General features: G+C 32.6%; 2 protein-coding genes across 3 annotated transcripts; both read left to right on the top strand.

The window, feature by feature from the left end:
* The first annotated feature begins 2,068 nt into the window (after positions 1 to 2,068).
* Positions 2,069 to 6,570, top strand: LOC122588757 (guanylyl cyclase 1-like). 2 transcript variants are annotated; one of them, XM_043760946.1, is made up of 10 exons: positions 2,069 to 2,261; positions 2,607 to 2,871; positions 2,959 to 3,083; positions 3,743 to 3,854; positions 3,981 to 4,055; positions 4,205 to 4,293; positions 4,443 to 4,504; positions 4,672 to 4,744; positions 4,849 to 4,924; positions 6,183 to 6,570. In XM_043760946.1, the coding sequence occupies exons 2-10, from the start codon at positions 2,710 to 2,712 to the stop codon at positions 6,207 to 6,209; spliced, it is 801 nt and encodes a 266-aa protein (XP_043616881.1). In that variant the 5' UTR covers positions 2,069 to 2,261; positions 2,607 to 2,709; the 3' UTR covers positions 6,210 to 6,570. The 2 variants fall into 2 exon arrangements, with proteins under 2 accessions (XP_043616881.1, XP_043616880.1); XM_043760945.1 differs by having other exon boundaries at positions 2,069 to 2,266.
* Positions 6,571 to 9,847: 3,277 nt separating this feature from the next.
* Positions 9,848 to 23,196, top strand: LOC122588755 (UDP-glycosyltransferase 76B1-like). Its single transcript, XM_043760944.1, has 2 exons — positions 9,848 to 10,462; positions 22,078 to 23,196. Exons 1-2 carry the CDS (start codon positions 9,934 to 9,936, stop codon positions 22,971 to 22,973), a joined length of 1,425 nt encoding a protein of 474 aa, XP_043616879.1. The 5' UTR covers positions 9,848 to 9,933; the 3' UTR covers positions 22,974 to 23,196.
* The last annotated feature ends 1,424 nt before the right edge of the window (positions 23,197 to 24,620 follow it).

Raw genomic sequence — 24,620 nt, 5'->3', positions numbered from 1 at the left:
CACATAATTCCTTTCCTTTCTATTTTTTTTTTTAAGATTACGGTCATATATCTTCTCAACAAAAGAAATATACAATTTTTTTTAATATCACTTTAATTTTATTTTGGTATTTTGTTCATTATTTGATATTGAATTGTTATGTTATTGTTATTTTTCCATCTCTTTTAATTTATTCTATTGTCAATTGTAGGTTGATTATGGCTTATCCTTTTACCACAAAAGGTTTTATTATTTTAAATTTATTTTGTTCATATTTGGTCATAAATTTATTTTGATCACTATTTACATTTTTTAAATTATTACATATATTTTGTCTTTTTTTAAATGAAAAGAAGACCACATTGGTTCATGTTGAAGATTTGAACCCAACACATGTTAATTATCATCTAAGACTTCATATTGTGCATGTATAGACTACGTCGGATTAGAAAAAAGACACTTAAGATGGTTTATGTTGATAAATTGATATGTATTTTTTAAAACAAATTTTTTTTTGTAAAATTTAATGATTATATTATATTTGTTGATGGTCTTTGTTTATTTGGATTGTTTTATGTTTTTATTAAATGTATTTGAATATTTTTTAATTTGTTTTTAAGTTTTAAAGGTTTTTTAATTTTTTGTATTCACCTGTTTTGTTATATAATATTTTGACTTTTACCTTTGATATATATATATATATATATACTTTGAGACTACTCGTACAACGTATGAGGCTGAATAATAGTTAATAATACACTGCAAGGTTTTACATAAATATAATGTTTTTAAAAAATAGTTTTAACTTTTATGTATAGCATATTTTTACCACATATTATTACCAAACATTATTTATAACCACCTAAAAACGTTTTCTTTCTTTTATTTGTTTATTGAAACAAAAATCTCACATAAGAAATGTACGGGTCTGTTGTTTGAATTGATAAAGTAATTGAATAAATAAATAGTGTATGTATGGATTAAATTTTTTTTTTCCTATTAAAGAAAGAGTTAATAGTTAGCAATTAGCATTCGAGATATTACAGTGACATTCAAAACAAATCATGTATGTATGGATAAATGATGTATGTATGTATATATAAATTAAGTTAATATAATTGTTTTTTGTTTATTAAGACAACAAAACAAATAATTTTAATAACTTAATAAATTAGGTATTGTTGATTAAGTCACAACCTTATTATTAAGAGACTAAACAAAGGTACCTAAGTAAATTCCACTTCTTATTGTGTTATCAATTAATGTTAAATGGTCTCGGTAATCAGTCATGTTTATTCATAAAAGTTTTTAAATCGAATATTTTAACAAATATATTTTGGACGACCAAAAAATGTCTGGAATCAATCATTAGAAAAAGAAACCTGATTAATAGATTGAAAATTGATAAATATAGAGATCGTAAAAAAAGATTAAAATTGTTCATTTATGTATATGGATCAAAATCCACTTATGATAGGGGTGTAATTGAGTTGTCTCAAGCCGACAAAGTGTCAAGTTCGAGCTTGACTCGATTGTAAAACTCGAAGCTTGAAATTCGACTCGAGCTCGATCAAGTTTTTCTTTTAAGCTTGAACTCGAGCTTACCTTATGAATTTTCGAGCTCGACTCGACCCGATTCGATTAAAAATTTAGCCAATTTAAAATCAAATTACTCTTTATAAGCTCGACAATTTCAAACTCAGCTCGATTAAGCTCGGCTCGATAGGATAATATTTATATAAAAATATATAATATTTAAGGTTAAAATTGTAAATAAGAGCTTTTCGAGTATGTGATATTGAGGCTCGAGCTCAACTCAAAAATCTACTCGAGTAGCTCGACTCGAGTTTGGCTCGACTAAGAACGAATCAATTTTGATTAATTTACGAGTTCATTTTGAGTAGCTCACGAAATGTCTCGTCTCCTTTATACCCCTACTTATGACCCAATTTGATTGACCCGGTGAGACAAACATACGACCGACCCGACAAATTACAATTCCTAATTATTTCCTATTATAAATGTAATGACTAACGAACCATTATTTGTCTGTTTCCATTCCCACCGGTTTTAATGTTTTTTTTTTCCTGGAAACAGATACACATAAAACAAAATAAAAATATAATAATATAATTGGAAAGAAAGAAAACAAAAAAAGCAAGCAGGGGTTACGTTAATCCGAAGCAATTACAGGAAGAAAAGGTTTAAGATTACAATAAATAAAAGGATTTTAATCAAAATCACAGCCTTTTCAGATCAGACTTTCAAATCCAATCCATAAAGTCAGGTACTTTCTCTCATTTCATTCTTTTTTCATGTTTAAACATATAGGGAGTATATAATATGTATAAAAATTGTATATGTATATATGTATGTATCAAAACAGACTATTTTGTTAGTGTATGTATCTGTTAAGTAGTTGGCTCGCAAAATGGGTCAAATTCCAAGGTTGACCAAAAAAAGTGATCAAATATTTAATGAACCATTAAATCTGATAGTTTTTTTTTTTTCTGGTGCTGTGTTGTTTACCTGTAATTGTTATTTGTAGCTTGATTATACACTTTTATACCATCTGGTTACTTATATGAATAATAAAAAAAATCATTAGTTATGTAATTTTTTTTTAGAGGTTATTCATTTTGGAAAGAGCTTGTAGAGACAAAGATTGGCTACATGAGTAGATTCTTTACGACGAAAGTTCGGTGATTTAGAAACTACAGTTCTTCATAAATGTGGTTTTTACCTATCCTCTTAAATAAACTACTGAATGGAGGATCTACTGATCATGAAGAGGCGGATAGTGTGAATCTGGTTGAAACCTACAACTATAAATCGTCGTTGAGAAATAAAAATGACAAGAAAAAAGTATTGCTGCAGTCACACTTCATTGATGTACGTCCGCTTTACTCCTATACATATCTGATTTTGTGACTCTAGTTTGTCAGTGTACTTAGAATATAAGTTGCGTATGTGCTATAGGTCCCTCATATAAAACAAAAACGCAACTGGGATTGTGGCCTTGCTTGTGTTTTGATGGTTTTGAGAACCCTTAACATCAAGCATTTTGATTTTGAGGATTTGGAGGCATTTTGTCCTACAATTAGGTACTCTCCTTACAAACGTTATAGCATGTTTATTTAGTCCAATCAGAAAGTATATAACACCATGCATGACTGCAAGTATATGTTAGTTGATCTAAAGAGGCATGTGTTTCTTGATGTTTATGTACTTTGCGATTTGGTATATGTGGCAAAATGGGCTGCTTGGGTAACAGGTCAAATGGGTTATGGCTGAAACGGGTGATTTATAGTATGGGTCGAAATTGCACAGAATGGTCTGGGTCTATCCAAGAACCGTTGTGTCTCTCATAAGTTTTTGATTATGAATAATTACTACTATCACAAAAGAAATATGATTACACTAATAGTCTCAATCTTTTGGGTAAAAAGATACTTTCAACCGGTTGGAACTTGGAACCTTCTGACATGTTAGCCCTTAAACCCATTTGATTGTTTAAATCAAACACAACCCAAACCCTGGCACCTCTACTATTTAGGTTGACCAACGCAGAAAGGTTGCATTAAGTTCCACTTTTCTTTTCTATTTTGTAAGGTACACAAAAATGTGGCAGATTTTAAGTAATTGGGTTGGCAGTTGAGGCTAGCTTGTTTTTTCAATTATCATTAAATCCTAATTATGGTTTTTCATTGTCAATCGTAGCTAAATATACTTATCCAAATTTTATTGTCCTCTTGTTTGGTAGTATATGGACAGTGGATCTGGCTTATTTACTGCATAAACTTTCTATTCGCTTCTCTTACATCACTGTAACTTTAGGTGCTAATCCCAATTTTTCTTTAGAGACATTCTATGAGGTTAGTTCATACGTTTTTCTCTCCCTTCTCGTTTTGGATTTAGATTGAAAATGTTGCATTTTACTTCTTGTATATCTACAATGTGTTTGCAGTGCAGTATTTTAACATATTCAATTAAAATTGCAGAAACAATTGACTGATGATATCATAAGAGTAAATATGTTGTTCCAGAGATCACAGGAAGCCGGGATAAATATCGAGGTATAGGCTATGAAGTTCTATACATTTTTGCCTCTAGAATTTTACATATCAACAAAAATCCCCGAGAGTTTATAAGTTTTTATATATTGGTAATATGCTTTCAAACTTTTGTTGTTTGACTAAAAACTTGAATTTCTGTCTTCCAACAGTGCAGGTCGATAAAGGGAGATGAAATTGCCCTGTTGATATTATCAGGAAAGCATATTGTGATTGCCTTAGTTGACCTTTACATTTTGAGGTATGAGTAACTGTAGATAACTAAATATTATGATATCGTTTATATAGTCTACCAATTAACGATTTATTAACATGAGTAGAACACAATGATAAGCCTACTTTGTATATATATTATTTATTTTATTTACTCTTTCTTCCCTAATTTTCCAGTCAGCCTTGGACAAAGAAAGTTGACAAATCAGATCTGGATAGTAGTTCCTCCAGTTATACCGGTGAGTAAGAATACTAAAAAAGGTGCACGGGGTAATTTCCACATACATAACTAAATAAGTTGTAACACGAAGTTGTATAAGATTTTGAAATTTCAGGCTTGTTGATTTATGTTTGAACTTTTGGGGGATCATTCTATTTCTATTAACTATCTTTATGCTTTATACAGGTCACTATATTATCATATGTGGTTATGATGCTCGTACAGATGAATTTGAGATCCGTGATCCTGCCAGCTCTAGGTATAGTTCAACCTTCATGTGTATGTTCATTCACCTATGAGAAATGAGCATAAATCGTCATCATATTATCCCTAATACATCCAGGTGTGACTCTGTAAAAACAGGTATCGAGAGACAATTTCTTCAAGATGCTTGGAAAAAGCTCGTATATCTTTTGGCACAGATGAAGATATCCTCTTGGTAAAGTGTTTGACGATTTTTTTAATTTCTTTTATTTATATTTCGATTAAAAGGCCATTTCCCTGTCTACTAACTTTCAAAAAAAATATTACAATTCAATCATTCCAATTTGGACAGGCCCAAATCTACAACACTTCTAATTTCTATATCCAACACTAATCTAATTCATGTCTTCTATACTAAAAACCAACATCTATACAACCATTACAGTATTCACTATACCATATATGCATCTACCTATATATTCCATTTAATCTTTATATTTCTTTAGGCACTTCCATCTTTAAACTTTAATCTGAGCAGTGTATTCCTCACTACCTTCACAATTTTATCTTTGAGTTTCTCTTTAGCAGTCTTATTTGTACTTAAGAAATTGGAGTTCCTTTCTTTCCAAATCATATAAACACATGCTGCGTAACATAGTTTTTGGACTACACTCTATGGAATTGTTACACGTTTGCTTGTAAAACCAATTACTGATTTCCTGCCACTTTTCTGGAATTTGCTGGTCCCCCATCACTTCTTTCATTTCTTTCCACACTTGTTAAGAGTATCTGCATTCAAAAATTAGATGATCCAAGGAGTCATGCTGGTTTCTACACAATGCACAGGTATAATTGCCTGCAATCTATTTTTCATGGCAAGCCACAATATGAAGGCATGGCTTGGTATGCATTGGCTAAACCATACAAGTTTACCCCACTGGACTTTGTTGTTTTCTTCCCCTTATGTCTTTCCAAACAGTCCCCACTGAGAAGCCCACTTCATTCCCTATGTTTGTAATCCATACCACCTTTTCAGAATTATCATCATTAAGTCTTGGAACATCTATCCTACTCAATGCAGGTACCCTTTGAACCCAATGTGCTGGCCAAATCCATTCACCATTTTGAATCATATCCCTTACAGTCACTCTTTCATCAATTTCTGCATCTTTTAACATGTCTTCAGTATTATATTCAGCTAGTGGGCTAAATTGGCACTATCTATCATGTAATACAGAAGTTTGCTTGCCATTGCGAATCTTACCACTACAGTGCTTTCGAATCATTTCCCTTTGTTTCATTGTTCCTCTCCAACTCCAAGAGGAGTTCATAGTGTCTTTTGCAACCCATATGCTCTCTCCTTTTAGCCTTTCTGTACTTATCCAAGTTACCCATTGCGAATTCTGCTTAGTGCATAAATTCCATATTTGTTTGATGATTTTAATGTACATTTTCAGCAATATTTTATCAACTTGGCTTGGATTAAATTGCAGATACATCTAGAGAATACAGATACTTGAAAACAACACTCAATGAATGTTGTTAAAGCGAGGCAATCATCAGCCCGAGCATTATTGTTCTTTCTTCACAACTACAAATATTGAAAGGTCCTTTTCCTATATACCTATCTCATGTTTAATAGGGAATTTTCCTATATTGTGAACCACATTACTTATTGTAGAGCAAGTACAAGGTTACTTCATTATCATTATATAAAAGCTGAACAAATATTTGTAATTTTGGAATAATCAATGGATACGATCAAAAGATTGTATCCTGGTTCAGCTTCAAGTTTGTTTTGGGTTATTGTTTAAGTCTTGATCTGAAATCTGAAATACATACAGTCGATGCAATATTAAGAGATATGTAAGAATTGATGTAGCCTGTTGTCGGTATTACCATTTCCTACACATTATTTGGTATTTTCCCCCCTTTTTTGTGTGAAAATTGACATTCAATGGTATTGACCAGCCACTGATATATGCAACGCAATGTGGACGTCAACCGTTGGTAACTGGTGTAGAGATGTACAAAAGACTCAAACCTAGACCGGTCTTCAACTCAGTACTCTGTACCTAGTCGCCAATTACAAGTCGTCTAGTGTCTGGTTAGGCTTGTTATAACTTAAATGAGGTCTACTCTACAGAATTAGTGAGTACAAACACTAAGGGTGCGTTTAGTTCAAGAAAACTCTCCTGTTTTCCATTTTCATTTTCCAAAAAAACATGAAAAACAAGAAACGCGTTCAAATTATATTTTTCTGGAAAAGTTTTCCTAGAAAATGAAAATTCCCTCTTCCAACTTTTGCACTAAAATTAGAAAATTGTTTTTTTCAGTTTTTGTTTTCACTTTTCTATTTTCCAAACCTTTTATAAACCTAAAATTAGAATACAAGTGAATTTGAACATGTTTTCTAGTTTTCTAAAATGGAAAAATGAAAACTCTATCTTTTATTTTGAACGCGTTTTCAAAATTTTCAAGGATTTTTAGAAATGAAAACCCTTTTTATTTTCTAAAAAACTAGAAATGAAAAACTTGAAAACATTTTCTCGAACTAAACGCGCCCTAAGTGTCATCGAATTCATGTCACATTTTCTTCTTTTCGTTTCCTTTTTCTTTTTTTGGTGAAAGTATTTCCGAAACATTGTGTATTGGTAGGCTGATTACATATTAATGGCAAATAAAAAGTTTTAATATTCTTTGACTAATATTGGCCTTAGTTTCGTTTTATTCGTCTTGTTATCTCACATACATTTGACATTTTGACCTGCTTATTTGCCTAATGATATCTAGTTCTATACCACACGTTTCATTTATCTCATACCCATCAATCTATTTAAACTAGATCTATACCCGGTCATTGACCAGGTTATAAAATATATATATATATATATATATATATATATATATATATATATATATATATATATATATATTGAAAAGTTATATGTGGAGATTTGGATTATTGATCACATGTGTACGAATATTGCTATTATTACATGTGATTGACTTACATACATGTGATCATAGCAATATTCGTACACATGTGATCAATAATCCAAATCTCCACATAATTGTATAACGGATGATAATTCATGCTCTACACAATTATAAACTTCAAAATTACACATAAATTATTTAGAATACAACCAAAAAACAATTTTTATGTAAAGAACAATCATCGGTTGGACTTGATTTGAAAAGTTCTCAAAGGTTCTCGCAAAAAAAGGGTTCTCAAAATAACGTTACCCTATATATATATAACTTTCCTTATTTTGAAAACCATTTTTTTGTATTGGATTATATGTTTTTTTTTGTCCATTCACATGTGAAATGATATAAAAAGTATGTTGTAGAAGAAACTTTTTTAAATATTAAAAATCATGGGGGACCAAACATTTAGTCAAAATAATAAAATATTGGTATGTGAGTGGTTTTTCACCCAAGTTGGGTGCATAACAGCCCATATTCCTTCCCCCATATATATATGAAAGTTATTTGTGGTACATGTACTTTTTATAGTATATATGTAAGTTACACTTCTTTTTCCTTCTTCCTTCCATTTGTATTATATGTACTTTTTATAGTACATGTGTAAGTTAACTTACAAACTTCTTCTTCTTTCTTCCTTCCATCTCCGATCACCACCGCCACCACCACCATGATCATCTCCGACCACCATCATGATCCTCCGGCGACGGCGACCATCTCTGGCGAGACTTACACATGTGTAAGTACAACTTTTTTAGCATTTTAGGGTTTAAAATTTCTAGGTTTTTTTCTTCGCGAGACAACCACCACCAGCCACCATCATCTCCGACCACCCCAACCACGGCGCCGACGCCGGGCACAAGGGCTTTGCCCGTACCGTAGCAAACTGCCCTCCTCCCTTTGAAATATGGACAATCTGTATTATATAATTATTTTTTTTCCTTTATAAAACAAACTGCCCCCCTCCTCTCTCTCTTTTTTTTTTTTTTAACTTTCAATCTTCAAAATATTTAAACTACCCTTAATTTTCAACACATTTTTAATTCACACACTACATCTAACCTAAAAAATCTCTAAAATATTTTTCAACCCTAACGATCTAAACTACCTTTTTTTTCCCACTAATTTAAATATATTTTCAGTTAATATACCTAAGTATTCTTAATAAAATTTATTTACAATATACATTCTTACTTTAATCCTTAAAATAAATACACTACCTCCTTTTATATCAATTACTTTTACATTAATAACCACACGTTACCATCACCACCACCCATCGCTACCACCACCGCTGCATTTTAAGGGTACACCACTCGTATAATACATATAATCTCTCGGTTAGCATGAAACTCAAATGTTCATCATACATATAACACATTAAGGTTGTTTGCAATATTTTAAAGTGCTCGACTCACTCTAAACTGTTGAACTTCAAAATATTTTCAATCCATTGGTAATTTGTACGTGTCGTTCTATATAAAAATATAAAACATAAAAATTTGCTAATTGTACGTAGGTAAGTAACTTATTTGTATATAGTATCCATGATTAAAAAAAGTATAGATTAAATAGTATTTACATGGTTACCATATATAAAATAACTAAGTTGACTTTTAATTTTAAGGGTTAAGATTGTTTTGATTATGAATTTCAATGGTTTAGATCAATAGTTGAAATTATTTTTTTCTTTTAGTTATGGTAGCCATTAATATATATATAATTTTAAACCCATTAAGAGTGATTACAAACATCAAACCAAACGCCGGTAAGTATCAATCGACTAGTGTTTTAGCCGGCATCATATGAAAAAAAGGATGATTGTTGTTTTCTTATAGTTAGATAATTAAACAATTTTACAGTAATGATTTATGCGACTAATTTAAAAGACCTAAAAATACTTCTAACAAATATAGTGCTGACAATTTTTTAATTTGTTGTATGTCAAATCAAATTTTTAGAAATGTTTTTATGTCTAACACATTACAATTACCATTTTATTTTTTAAAATTTTCGTTAGGACATGCCGAGTTAGAATCTGTCTTTACTTGGGGTTAGGTATCTACAAAACAAAAAATGATTCCTTTGGAATCAGATTTATATATAGCAAAGTATATATTTGAATATGAAGATAACAGTGACATATAATCTGTCCGTACTATTTACATTAGTTTTAAACCATTGTTGATCAAATTTAATGAAATAAATATGTAATCTCGCTACAAATACACAACGAAAGAAAGCTAGAAAACAATGGATCCAACCACCATCGCAACCACCACTACCGCAGTCCTAACAACCAAACGTAGCAACCGGAGTTGCCGGTTAGTGTTGCTGCCATACCCTCTCCAAGGCCACATAAACCCTATGCTTCAACTAGCAAACATACTTTACTCAAAAGGCTTTTCGATCACCATCCTTCATACTCATTACAACTCTCCAAATCCTGTTAACCACCCTAACTTCAACTTTGTCCCAATCCCGGGTGTGGCAGAAGAGAAGTACCCGGTTTCTAGCATTGACAATTTGATAAGTTTAATGCGGTATCTTAACGACAAGTGCATGGGCGCGGTTGAGGACTGCTTGGAGCGAATGGCGTTGGAAGATGAGGGAGTTGCGTGTTTAGTCACGGATGCTCAATGGTTCGCGACTCAAAGTATCGCGGATAGACTCAAATTCCCAAGGATTGTTAACTGGACTAGTAATGTGTCCACTTTTCTAACGTTTGCCGCCGTCCCACTCCTACGTGACATGGGTTATGTCCGAAAGTTCACCGATCAAGGTATTGAATCTTTCCTATTTTCTTAGCAGTCATTGAAAGTTATACCTCCCACAGCTATGTAGAAACTGATTAATTAAAAAACAATAGAGATATTGCCGAATTAAATCCTGTTTTTATCATTCATTTGTTAAAGAAGTTTTCGTGACCAAATCAATTTATTTTGCAAGTCAATATACCCCTAATTTTCAACTTATCAAGCAGATCTAAGAACATATATGTTAAATTTATCATTTTATGATTTTTCAACCTCACTTTTGAAAGAATCACACTCAACCAAGAGAAGACAAACACAACCTTAATCTAGAACAACAATAAGCTGAATGAATGAATGTTTATTAATAATAGAGTTTGAGTTTGTTTACAATATCAAAATACAATATTAAACTTGACAGAAAAATATGAAATATAAATGAGGAATTTCATATATATGAAGTGTGTGTATGTGAGATGATAAGCAGCAGCAGCAAATGAAAAATATGTGTTTCTACCCTAATTCGGATATAATGCAGTATATATATTAGCATATATTTTCCATTAAGCCCCTGATCTTCTTTCTTTCTTCCCAAGCTATCCAAAGTTCCATCTTCTACATAAACAATCCTCTTGCTTCTATCTTGTACACAACAAGTACCTGCAAATACCTCAACATAAACAATAAGTGTAAAATACATAGAAAAGGATATGATCTTGTATTTTAGCATCCCCCCTCAAGATCATTCTTGGAACATGTCAAACAGACCCAATTGATGACACAAATAAGAATGTTGCTTGGAACCTAAACTCTTGGTTAACAAATCTGCAATGTTTAGATTAGATTGTATTTTGCAAGGTTTCAACAATCCTACACAGATGTTTTCCCTTATGAAATGTAAATCAATTTCAAAATGCTTTGTTCTCTCATGAAACACAGGGTTACCAGCAATTTGTAGAGCAGATTTGCTATCACAGAATAAGTTAATTGGGAGAGAAGACTTAATACCCAAATCAGTTAATCGATTCACAAGCCAAATAATTTCACAAGTTGCAGAAGCCATAGCTCTATATTCAGCCTCAGCTGAGGACTTAGCCACTGTGCTTTGTTTTTTGCTTTTCCAAGATACAAGAGTGTTACCCAGAAATATAGTAAAACCAGTGACAGATCTCCTGGTTACCAAACACCTAGCCCAGTCAGAATCAACAAATCCTTTAAGAACCAGGTTCCCACATTTCTGAATACTCAAACCTTTTCCAGGAGGCTGTTTAAGATATCTAAGAACTCTCAAACCTGCATTGAGATGATCTTGAGTGGGAGCATGCATAAACTGAGACAAGCACTGAACAACATAGCTTATGTCTGGTCTGGTTAAAGTCAAGTAAATTAACTTTCCTACTAGTTTTTGATAACCAGTAATATTATCAAGAAGTTTAGAAGAGTCACCTTTTAAGGTTATATTTATTTCTAAAGGAGTGTTCATAGGTTTGCATCCAAGAAGACCAAAATCATTCAAAAGTTCCAAACAATACTTCCTTTGTGACAAACAAATACCAGTTTCATTTTCCAACACTTCAATACCTAAGAAGTACTTTAATTTACCTAAATCCTTAATTTTGAATTTAGATTTCATCAAACCTTTAACTCTATCAATCTCAACAATATCATTACCAGTTAGCACAATGTCATCTACATATACAAGTAAAGCCACAAAGGTATTGTTTTCAGATTTAGTAAACAAAGAGTAATCACATTTGGATTGGGTAAATCTAAATTCTATCAAGGCACTACAAAGTTTGTCATTCCATTGCCTTGGTGCTTGTTTTAAGCTATATAAAGATTTGTTTAATTTGTACGCCAAGTTACTGTCATGATCAAAGTAACCTTGAGGAAGGTCCATATAAACTTCTTCAATTAAATCACCATAAAGGAAAGCATTATGCACATCCAATTGAAATAAAGGCCAATTATAAGACACTGCAACAGTAAGAAGACACCTAACAGTTACCATTTTTACCACAGGAGAGAAGGTTTCCTCAAAATCAATACCAAGTCTTTGACTATACCCTTTTGCTACAAGTCTAGCTTTATATCTTTCAATTTCACCATTTGATTTATATTTAACTTTGTAAATCCATTTACACCCAATAGATTGTCTACCAGCAGGTAAAGAGGTAATTTCCCATGTATTATTTCTATTTAAGGCTTCCATCTCTTCATTCATGGCATTTACCCAATGAATGTCTTTAGAAGCCTCATAATATGAAGTGGGTTCAATACTTTTGTTAAGATTAGTAGCAAAGCAGAATAAGTCAACAGGTAAATGAGCATAATTGACAACTTTACTCAAAGGAAATTTGACCTTTCCTTCAATCTGAAAATCAGTTAACCTTTTTGATAAGGTAGTTTGCCTAGTTGACCTTCTAAGGACATTCTCATTATCATTTAAGTTATTATTATTAGACCCCTCAGAATTGGAAACTTCAGAAGCATCTCCAGAGGTGGTTGCAGACACATCATTCCTGGTAGATTCTTTAGAACTACCTGAGGAAAGTATCCTAGTAGTTCTATGAGGACTGCCAAAGGAATGTGGTCCACCTCCAACCCCAGGATCAGTGGTAACACCTTCCTCTTCATCATAGGGTATGGAATTCTCCTCAACAATTGATGTATCATAGGTGTTAAAGAAATTAAGTTGATTAACAGATTAGTCATGCATTGTATCACTTAAATCATTTTTCATAGTAAATGGAAATATATTTTCATAAAACTTGACATCCCTAGAGAAAAGGTAACTTTTTGACTCAAGACTATAAAGTTTATATCCCTTTTTATCATTAGAATATCCTATAAAGACACATTTTTCAGATCTTGTTTCAAATTTATCAGAAACTTTCAACTTTTTTGCAAAACATAAGCAACCAAACACTTTGAAATGATTTAGAAAGGGTTCAGTATTATACACCAATTCAAAAGGAGATTTTCCTTTTAATACAGAGGAAGGAGCCCTATTGATAATATAAGTAGCAGTCAGAACACAGTCACTCCATATATAAAGAGGTATTCCCCCCTGAAATATAAGAGACCTAGCCACATTAAGAAGGTGTCTGTGTTTCCTTTCGACAACCCTATTCTGTTGGGGTGTATAAGGAATAGAGGTTTGATGAATAATACCTTTAGAATGAAACAAAGAATCAACTTGTTTATTTAAAAACTCAGAACCATTGTCACTCCTAACAGTTTTAACTTGAACACCAAATTGAGTTAAGAGTAGGTTTAGAAAACCAGTTAAGTGATAAAACACTTCAGTTTTATTAGTCATCATGAAAGTCCAAACAGCTCTTGTATAATCATCAACAATTGTCAGAAAATATTTAAATCCTTGTTTACTAGAAACTTTATAAGGTCCCCAAACATCAATGTGAATGAGATCCCCCAAACAAGTTGATTTATGTTCACTTAAAGGAAAAGGATTTTTAGTTTGTTTTGCCTTGTGACAGACATCACAAGGACCAACAGAACCAGAGGTCACATGTAATTTAGCACAAATAATAGACAGAGCTTGATCAGCAGGATGACCAAACCTCATATGCCACAAAAGTTTAGACTCACATGGTAAAGAAGCAGAGTTGCACACATAAGAAGAAGGCATAGGAACATCATCATAAACATACAAACCACCTTGTTCACTACCAGTCCCCAGAAGATTCTTTTGAGGTAAATCCTGAATATAACACTTATTGTCATCAAAACCCACAAACACTTTATTATCTCTACATATTTTATGAACAGACATTAGGTTGACATTATAATCAGGAACAACCAAGAGATCAAACAGAATGATACCATTTTTTAAGTGTAAATTTCCAACTTTTTTAACCAAAGCACATGTTCCATTTGGATGACCAATTTTTAAATTCAAATCAGAAATGTCCACAACATCAGTCAGACCCTTCTCAGACACAGTCATATGTTGGTTTGCACCAGAATCAATGATCCACTTAATAATAGCATCAATTAAGAAAGAATTACAAGACAGAAACCAAGAATTACTGCACAATGGTATACCTGCCATATTGGCTTGCACAGAAGTAGAAACCGAGTTTGTATCAAGCAAATTTAGAAGTCTAGATACTTGATCAGCAGTCAAAGTAGGAGCAGAACTAGAACAAGTATTAGTGGAAGAAGAAGGAACAGGAGCAGAATTAGCAGAACAAGTAACATTTGTATTAGCAATAGCATTAGCATTATTATTAGAAAGTTTCCCACTAAACTGCCCAGATTTCTTATTTGCAAGTTAAAAACACCTTTCTACAGTATGACCCATTCTGTGACAATGTATACAACTAAGATTAGGATTTGGAGGTCTATAAGTTCTTTGATTTTGGTTAAAAGTCCTTTTTGACTCAAAATTATTATCAAAAGTCCTTTTTGAATCATAAGTATTGTTTTTAGAAGAATAGCCTTTTGAGAAACCTACCTTAGCAACAAATGCAGCAGCATTAGAACCATTTGTATTGATATTTTCACTGTACCCTCCCCTGTGGGATTCTTCCCTGGAAACAATATTATAAGCAACTTTCACAGATGGTAAAGGATCTCTCATAAGAATATTAGATCTAGCAGTTACATACACATCATCAAGTCCCATTAAGAATTGCATCAATTTCATTAAATCAGCATGAGTTTGTAATTCTTTAGCAGCTTTACATGAACAAGCAGGCAATTTCACAATAGCATCAAACTGTTTCCACAAAGAGTTCAGTTTATGGTAATAGTCAGACAAACTAGATCCATTTTGAGCAAGTGAATTAATCTTTTGATGTATATTAAAGATCACAGAACCATCAATTTTATCATATGTGTCTTTTAGTTCTTGCCAGACAATTGCAGCATTTTTAGAATATATTTGTCCTAGATATAGCTCTTGTGACACACAACCAAGAATCCAATTTAACACAACTGCATTACATCTATCCCATTGTTTAGCAAGAATAGGGTCATCATCAGATTTAACACATGAACCATCAATAAAACCAGTTTTGTTTTTAGTTTCCAAGTCCAATTCAATAGCACAAGACCACACCTTATAATTTTCAGTACCTAACAGTTTAAAACCAATCAAAGGAGTACTTAAAGTGTCACTGGCATGCAGATAAAGAGGGTCTCCAAAATCAAGTTTACTTATTCTGGCTACATCATCAAATTCAGAGTCATTAGAAGTTTGTCTGGATTGTAAAGGTGTAGTAGGTGGTGTGTTACCAGTATGAACAGGTTCAGTAGTTGACATTTTTCAATAATGTTAACAGAGAATGACACAAAGATATATAACCAAGAAACAAAATAGCCAAGCAATAATAACCACACACTTTTAGCAGATAACAAGAAAAGCAAATAGAAACACACAATAGAGAACAAAGAACCAACAACAAAGAAGCACAAGTAAAGAACCACAGGTAACTAACAAATATTTTCTTCTCAAAGAAAAAAAGTTTTAAAAAATAAATTCTATCCTCACAAAGGTACCAGTGACAGGATTCCTAACCTCTCGTATGAAGGCATGTCAAGTATTAGTACAATTGTTTTTGAGAAATAGAACAGGAAAACAGTTTATATATATATATATAATTTTAATTGAGAAGAGAATATAGGTGAATTAAAAAATAAATAATAAGAGAGAAAGTGTAACACCCGTCATTTTAAAATCTGGATTTTCAAAAACTTTTGCCTAACGGCGTTTAGACTGCGGAAAACAGAATCCTTAAAACATAACTAACCTTTAATGGATAGTTCATTTATAAAAGTGGTGTTACAACATTCATATCATTAAATTAGTATAAGATAATCCAGATTTGGCACCAACATAAATGTCAATATATAAGTCATATTATTAGTAGCCAATCATCATAAGGCTAACATAAATGATTAAGGGGGAAAACTAAATGTCTTCTTCATAGCAACTACCCGCCTCACCAAGCTAAGTCTTTCACTAGCTCAACCTGCTTAACCTGAGGGAACAACGTTTTTCAAAAGAGCAAGTGTTAGCTTTAAAAGCTAAGTAAGATAACATGAGTTTATGAAAACTTTGCCAATTCATTATATATTAACAAAAACATTTCATATTTTTAATATCACATATTCGTCATAGCACGTTATAATCACCATATTAATATGGTGTCCATCACATCATACATTAGCAATATCATATCATCAACATTAAAGCAACATACATAGGTTAACACATTAGGAATTCATCGTAGTCCTAAACGTGCCTATCATCATAAAGCTTTACTTTTCATCTTTCTTTACTTTCTTTATTTCTTATATTTCTTGACTTTCTTTTCTTTTGCCTAGACATAGGCTATGTGACATAAGCCACACATACGTAGGGATGTGGGGTTGTGTGTAGGCGGCCATAAGACCTTACATGGGATCCTCACACCCGACTTGATGGGTAGACCTTACGGTGGTCCATCGTCGTCGTTAAGGAAAGACAATGTCAATCCAACTGAGTACACCGTTTGAACTTTGCGCATGTAGTGGTTAGTTACTCCACCCGGATACACTCAAACATAACTATGCCACGGGGAGGTATCTAGATTCCCACACCACGTGACCACGTACACACTAGCTCCGAAGAACTAGCATGGGTTAAGCTTAACACAACTTTACTTATGCTCGAGACTTCTTTATTGACTTAGCTTAGGCTACACTTTCACCTAAATTAATCACATATATATTCATTTACTTTATATTAGCTTAGGCTACGTTTTCACCTAAACTAATCACATATATCTTTCTAGTGACTAGGTGTTCAAGCCATGCAAGTAATCATAAGACATACATACATCATCATATCGTCATCACATGTTAGCATCACATCGTCAAATCATTTTTATAATCATATCAACGTATCATTCATTATATCATCATTACATACGTATACATATTTCATCATAGCATGCATAAGATTATCATTCATCATCAATGGTAACCATAATCAATCCCATAGTAACCTCCCATTCATTCCCGAATACATATAAACATACAAACATTCATTTGTGGAAAGTTAACTTATGAAAACTATATTTTGTTGTCCCTCATGTGATAAAAGATGTTATTTTACCTCGATGTTCTTAAAGATCCATCATCGACCCTCGCTTGTGTCTAGTACCTATAAATACCCATAATAATATATGAGTGATTAACTAAGTTAATCATGATCGCCAACTAAAATTTCCATTCCATGACTTATTACGACCAATATGGATAAAATATTTAGTTTTGCATGAATTGGATTTACTCATAGTATTCAAATACACGTGACTACTTATCTCCTGATCAAAATCCATATTAACTTTATTTTGCTGTCTAACTACATAGTGCAATCCTCAATTGACGATTTTACTTATTTTCCATTCAAAATATTAAAGACATTATACCTATTTGTTGTACCTAATGTCATCATCAAATTCAAATGAGGTTTCGCTATCTTCTCTAAAATATATACCTACAAATTTACACGACACAAATACCAAATCTTGAATCACCACTTGACCCGAACAAGGTCCTGCTCACACCCCCAATGTTAATACTAACAATATAGATTTTTAAACTACATACGAGTTATAGCTTGTAATGAAACTGACCTCGAAGCTGTCTATGATCATATATATAACAGCATCTCTAACGAAAACTTATGTCTCATCATCGGCATCAACATGTCGCTCCTCAAAATAGCCTACCTTTTATATCGTCTCAACTCGATCCATCCCGAAAACAACATTGCCAAACTAGACAATCAGAAACAAAAGACACCTTCATCGATCTCTTTTTATAGCTCTCTTCCTAGCCATTGCAACACTTATAGTCTTAGCGATATCGCGTATATCGCCAGCTTCACCAACAACCCACATGTCTAATAAGAACATAATCCACCTTCAATCAAACACGAGGCTACTAGCAAGTAGTCGTGCACACATGCTACTATAGATCAAAATCGTCTTGATTGTACCTTGCCATATGTCAAGTACGCTGGCTGCAACTTGATCGGATTCTTTCAACTCAATAATGGACCAGCTCTCCCCTCATACGAACACTTTTTATTATTTGACCGAATGGTAGCTGCTTCGAATTAAATCTTCTCGGCCGCTCCGAATGAATTGTTGTGATATTATGTTATGCGGCTGCTTATTTGATATTGTCCCTACGTATATAAACTATATATATAATTTGTTGATGCTTCTCGCCGACCTAATAAGCCACAAAGGCTTCGGCCATTTTTTTTTCTTTGGCTGGGCTCACGCATGACAAGTGGGCTAAGCCTGCTTTACTTCTCTTCTTTTTTTTTGCTGGGCCGCTGATCCTCTTTCTTCTTCTGGGCCGGATAGTGGGCTGCTGCTCACTAGACAAATACACATGGGCTGCGGCCCATTGTTGCTTTCTTCCTTTCTTTCTCGGCTGGATACAAGCACACACGACGCACACACTTTTTGCATTTATAATAACTAACCCATATCATGTGTTGCACATTTTAGCCTCGCCGTCTTGTGTTTTTTAAACTCCATATAACCGAGTCATTGTATGTGAGCCATAGATGATCACAATATTGAAAGATTTTGATCAACTTCAATCAAAGACCAAGGAATAGAGAGATTTGGACGGAGAATTGCTTTGACAAGGAAAAGGAGGCGGCTCGGGGTTTCTCACACGCGTATGGATCGGAAATATGACAATTAGGGAAGCCTAATTATCATATAACCCCTGGTCGTCACTTCCTTAATTTCCATTTTAAGTCCCTCGACTCTTTAAACGTTACTTTCTTGACTTAACTCTCTCACCGGAACACTTAACGACTTAACAAGCACTTAACTTTTATGACTTTACTTTAATTACTTTTATTTAACAAACTTTAATCATGTTATACTAATCCCATTTAGGGCATATACACTTAATGAATCTGACGTTAACTAACGGAATAATCAAAATGTCAAATAGTCAAACTTGAAAAGTTTGGAATGTTACAATTACCTCTCCCTTAAAAGGATTCTGTCCTCAGAATCAACGAAATCAATATTTTTGGCTAACCATTGATACATCGACATTATCTATACTTGTGAGCTTGTTTACTTCATATCTCAAATGGTATAATTACATGACTTAACTTGTTACTTCTTCGATATTAGAATACCTAAATTGTTAAATAAGGATAATATTATTAACTTCAACCATTTTAGATAATCTACAAGATACATGCATAATTCGCTTTCTACATTTATATGTTTTCTGCGAGTGTCATTGTTTACACAAGTCTAAAACTAATAACCCTGATATCCTAATATATTAACTTCTAGCTGGCAATTTATTATTAGCCCTCACATATTCATGTAAACATATTTAATCAAGCTAATGATACTTGCCAATTCAATTAGCTCATAAAAACATATTGATGTAATTATCCATGTAACACATACAATTTAATATCATCATTCACAAGTCACGTGCGCATGTATATATATATATATATATACAATGATAACTAAATAATTTATTTGAAATAATACTGCATTCGACTAGCATAAATTCTTCTACTCAACAATAAATAAGCATCAATAACTACCCTTCATTTCCAACTAGTAGGACTAATTACTAGTTACTACACAAGGTTTAGACTATTAACCATCACTGCCTGCCCTTTATTGTTTATATACATAGCAAAATCGCTTTCAACTTTATGATTCCTTTGCTTCTACATATTTAGCCAATGGAGTCTATAACAAATTCCACGTTCATGATCTTTTTCTATATCATGTTTTTTTATTTTTAACATCTTCTTGCATGAATCTACGTACATATTACCCATATCTATTGCATGCATGTTCACATCTATCATTGATATATAATTGACAATTAAAACTTTAACATATTTAATCTAGCCCAGTTGGTCTAGGTACTGGCTATTAACGAGAATTATATACTAAATCTAATAACATTATCTCCATAAAATTTCAATAGCATGCATACCACAACCCCACTGCTTCAAGCAAAACTCAAGATACATAAATGTTTTACTTAACGTAAATATACTGCACCCACCGTTAACATGTGTAAGACTAGTAATGCAACTATCAAACTGAAGAGTACCTAGTTTACCTTAGTTGATAGTTAACGTACGGCTCATCACAATCTTGAAGCTATCACAATGTCAGTAATTACCTCAATGTATCCTTTAAGTGTGCATTACATGACTGCTTCAAATAGATTTATAAAACCACATATACAAATCCCCTTTTCTCATTTGTCGTGTGTTTTTGCCGTCTGTTCGATTGACCTCATTATACCTCTTAACTCTTTTTAAAGGAAACCTCTTTATCTATAGGGTCAATCATTCATAAAATTAATAAGAATATAGGATATCGACATCAACATTATGTCACGCTAGCGAAAACAATGGGAGATAGAACTACTACAAAGATTCTCGTGGCAGTTCTTCATACCTTCTTGTAATGTATGAAAGTATCTCCATCTATAATTACTAGTCGCAAGCGTCATGTATCTCCTTGGAGTGGAACTAAAGCTTCAGAAAGAAGATTCCAGAAGAAACCCTAAAATAATTGAATTGAAACGAACCCCAATCAAGATCTAGGGTTCCAAACCGGAATACGCCCTAGATCCGATTAAAAGACAAAAAGGCCAAAAAATAAACACAGAATCAACATTGTGGCTCTGATACCATGAAAGAATCACACTCAACCAAGAGAAGACAAACACAACCTTAATCTAGAACAACAATACGCTGAATGAATGAATGTTTATTAATAATAGAGTTTGAGTTTGTTTACAATATCAAAATACAATATTAAACTTGACAGAAAATATGAAATATAAATGAAAAATTTCATATATATGAAGTGTGTGTATGTGAGATTAAAAATATGTGTTTCTACCCTAATTCGGATATAATGCAGTATATATACTAGCATATATTTTCCATTAAGCCTCTGATCTTCTTTCTTTCTTCCTAAGCTATCCAAAGTTCCATCTTCTACATAAATAGTCCTCTTGCTTCTATCTTGTACACAACAAGTACCTGCAAATACCTCAACATAAACAATAAGTGTAAAATACAAATACATAGAAAAGGATATGATCTTAGTATTTTAACAACTTTTGAATTGTTCATATCATTATTTTGATACTAGTTGCCGGCTTTTGATTTAATATTTGTTGTTGGAATTTTCTACTCCGGATTTTGGAGAAGTTGGAACAAATTTGGGTCTTTCATGTTATTTTTATTGTAACAATTAAGATATTGGATCATTTCCACCTCATTGTTTAAAAGCGAATTATTCAAAAAAAAATCGTTAGACGAAACAAGTTGGATTTTAAGAATTATAAGCAATCGAGGGTTAACATTTTCGTTGTGTCTTTAGTACGTTTTGTGGAGTAGGTAAGCTTGTGAATATTTCTTTAATTCTATTTTTAAGAAAATATATTGGTTTTGTGCATTGATGAAATTAAGGTATATACATATTTCCCATTAGAACTAATTATACATAAATTTTAGTACAGAGGTAATCAGTGAATGCCCAAGTGACTATTTCTCTCTAACTGATCTCGAGTCTCCATGTTTTACTCGATTTAGAAAAACGGTCAGACGCATTGGTGTCCGGAGTTGAATTGCTAAAAGTGAGAGATCTATCGAGCTTCCTTACTAGCGACCCAAAGGGTGCGAGCGAGTTGATGGAACTCCTGGTTTTAGGAGTAAAGCCGGCACAAGCCATAATATGGAACACGGTCAAGGAGCTTGAAGAACTCGAGCTACCAAAACTTAGCCACGATTTCCCAAGCTCACATTTTTTAATAGGACCATTGCACAAGTACTTCCCACCGTTGTCGAGCAGCCTTCTAACACAAGACCAAACATGCATTTCATGGTTAGACAAACAAGCACCAAACTCTGTATTATATGTTAGTTTTGGAAGTCTAGCCGGCGTGGAAGAATCTCAGTTCCAAGAGATCGCGTGGGGTTTAGCTAATAGCAAGCAACCATTTCTATGGGTTGTTAGACCGGGGTCCATACAAGGGTCAGAGTGGCTCGAGTCATTGCTAGATGGATATTTGGAAAAAATCGTTGAGGGAAAAGGGTATATTGTGAAATGGGCTCCACAACAAGAGGTATTAGCCCATTTCGCAATAGGTGGGTTTCTGACACATAATGGATGGAACTCGACGCTTGAGAGCATTTGTGAGGGTGTTCCTATGATTTGTTCGCCACGGTTTGGTGATCAACTTACGATTGCAAGATATGTTACTGATGTTTGGAAAATTGGTGTCGAATTGAAGAATGGATTGGAAAGGGTAGAAATTGAAGGGGCGATAAAGAGATTAATGGCTGATCCAGAAGGGCTAGAAATAAGGGCTAGAGTTAATAATTTGAAGGAGAAAGTTAACAATTGCCTTAAGAAAGGAGGTTCGTCATACTCGTCACTTGAAGATTTAGTTAATTACATCTTATCATTCAAAGGAGGAATTAAGTAAGTGTAGATTGTCAATATTAGTGATTCTCTTTTTTAAGTTGAGTTTACTGTCTATCTTTCATCTAGGTTTTCATTTTATGAATCGAAATTTCCTTGTAAATTAGATTTAAACAATTACTCTTATGTTTTTAGATCTCCCTGCAATGCACACGTGAAAATGTGAAATACGTGTCGATAGAACTCATATGGAATATTTAATATCTAATGCAAAACCAATTTGGCTATGAATTTTGTTTCAAAGTATATATGTACATTAATTTTGGTTGAATTATATTTATCACTATGTTATTTTTATATCTTAACCCTTATTTGTTAGACTATGGTTTAAATAAAACAAATATTAATATAAATAAGATAAATCAGCTTTTTTTTTAACTGAAAATCATTATGCATTATAGAATATTTCATATATCATTACATATATTTATGCTCTATGAATTTTTGTACATCAGTTTTATTATGGTTAAATCATATTCAAATTATTTTAATACTTGTAATAATACAAAAGTCAAAAACCACGTGCCTATTTGTTATTTCATTAGTTGGGATATTTTTCAGTAGAAATCACATTCATAGCATTTATAGTGAGAAGGTGTGGATGGGTCACTAGTGACGGAGCCAAGATTTTTATTTTAGGGTCACCGAATAATTGTCAAGATACTAGCAAGCGTAAATTAAACTACAAAATTAGATTATACTAAAGCTTGTCAATTACGTACCTTTAAAACTTAATAAAAACATAAAAATAATAATAGAATTATAGAGTTTTATATAAATTGTGTGTTGTCATGGCTACACTTGGTCACTACATAGCTCCGCCGTTATGTCTCACCATCTAAATAAATGAAAAATGTGGCCCAACATTGCTTTGTGCAGAGCAGACAAACGTCGGATGTCGACCAAGTCATGTGGCTGCATATCGGGGACAAAGGCCTTTAAGTGCTCGTAATTTTTCAATCTATTGAATTTTCAAGTCACATACAATCATTCTCTCCAAAAAGATGTATGAATAATTATTGACTTGATCAATGGTGCTAAAATGAACTGAATTTGAGTGACCATAATGAAATCATGAAATGCACACGATATGTACGAAAATATTCGACATAAACAAATAGTATATTATTTACCTCTTTTTTTAATCTATTTAAGTATATTATATTATTATTTGAAGCAATGTAATTTTTAGTTTGTTATTAAATAGACATCAATTCATTTTACTGTGCAGACCAGATTTGGGCATGTACAATCCGCGCAAACGAGCAGGTTATAAGGACCCAAAATTTTGTTGGTTCAACCATACATATGAACAAATTGAAAAGGATATTACAAAATGTTATATTTAGCCTATTGGTAATGCTTCTTCCTTCCAATTCTTAAGCATATACGTTCGAACGTAACATAACTAGCTAGTGTGATTCTTTTTAACTATATAGTTTTTTCCTTTTTTTTCTAATAAATTGTCAAGAGTGTTAATTATTAACTTTTTTTGTTTATCTATCATTATTATCCTTAAATTATTTTCAATTTATCATTATTATGAACAATCATAGTTTACGTTTTAAAAGATTGTTAAACTATGTGACCTATTTTAGGATAGAACAGTGTCTTTGAAAACCATGAGACGGTCCTGTTACTGTGTATGTAG

This window comes from Erigeron canadensis, chromosome 2, assembly GCF_010389155.1.
Source record: "Erigeron canadensis isolate Cc75 chromosome 2, C_canadensis_v1, whole genome shotgun sequence".
In the NCBI taxonomy this organism is placed as follows: Eukaryota; Viridiplantae; Streptophyta; class Magnoliopsida; order Asterales; family Asteraceae; genus Erigeron; species Erigeron canadensis.
The sequence above is the reverse complement of the archived record's forward strand: the minus strand, read 5'-3'. Positions and strand labels throughout refer to the sequence as shown.

Coding starts and splice junctions, on each gene's coding strand:
- LOC122588757 (XM_043760946.1), top strand. CDS start 2,710: ATGTGGTTTTTACCTATCCTCTTAAATAAACTACTGAATGGAGGATCT. Junction 4,294..4,442: donor GTTGACCTTTACATTTTGAG/GTATGAGTAACT, acceptor CTAATTTTCCAG/TCAGCCTTGGACAAAGAAAG. Junction 4,505..4,671: donor TAGTTCCTCCAGTTATACCG/GTGAGTAAGAAT, acceptor TGCTTTATACAG/GTCACTATATTATCATATGT.
- LOC122588755 (XM_043760944.1), top strand. CDS start 9,934: ATGGATCCAACCACCATCGCAACCACCACTACCGCAGTCCTAACAACC. Junction 10,463..22,077: donor CCGAAAGTTCACCGATCAAG/GTATTGAATCTT, acceptor TACTCGATTTAG/AAAAACGGTCAGACGCATTG.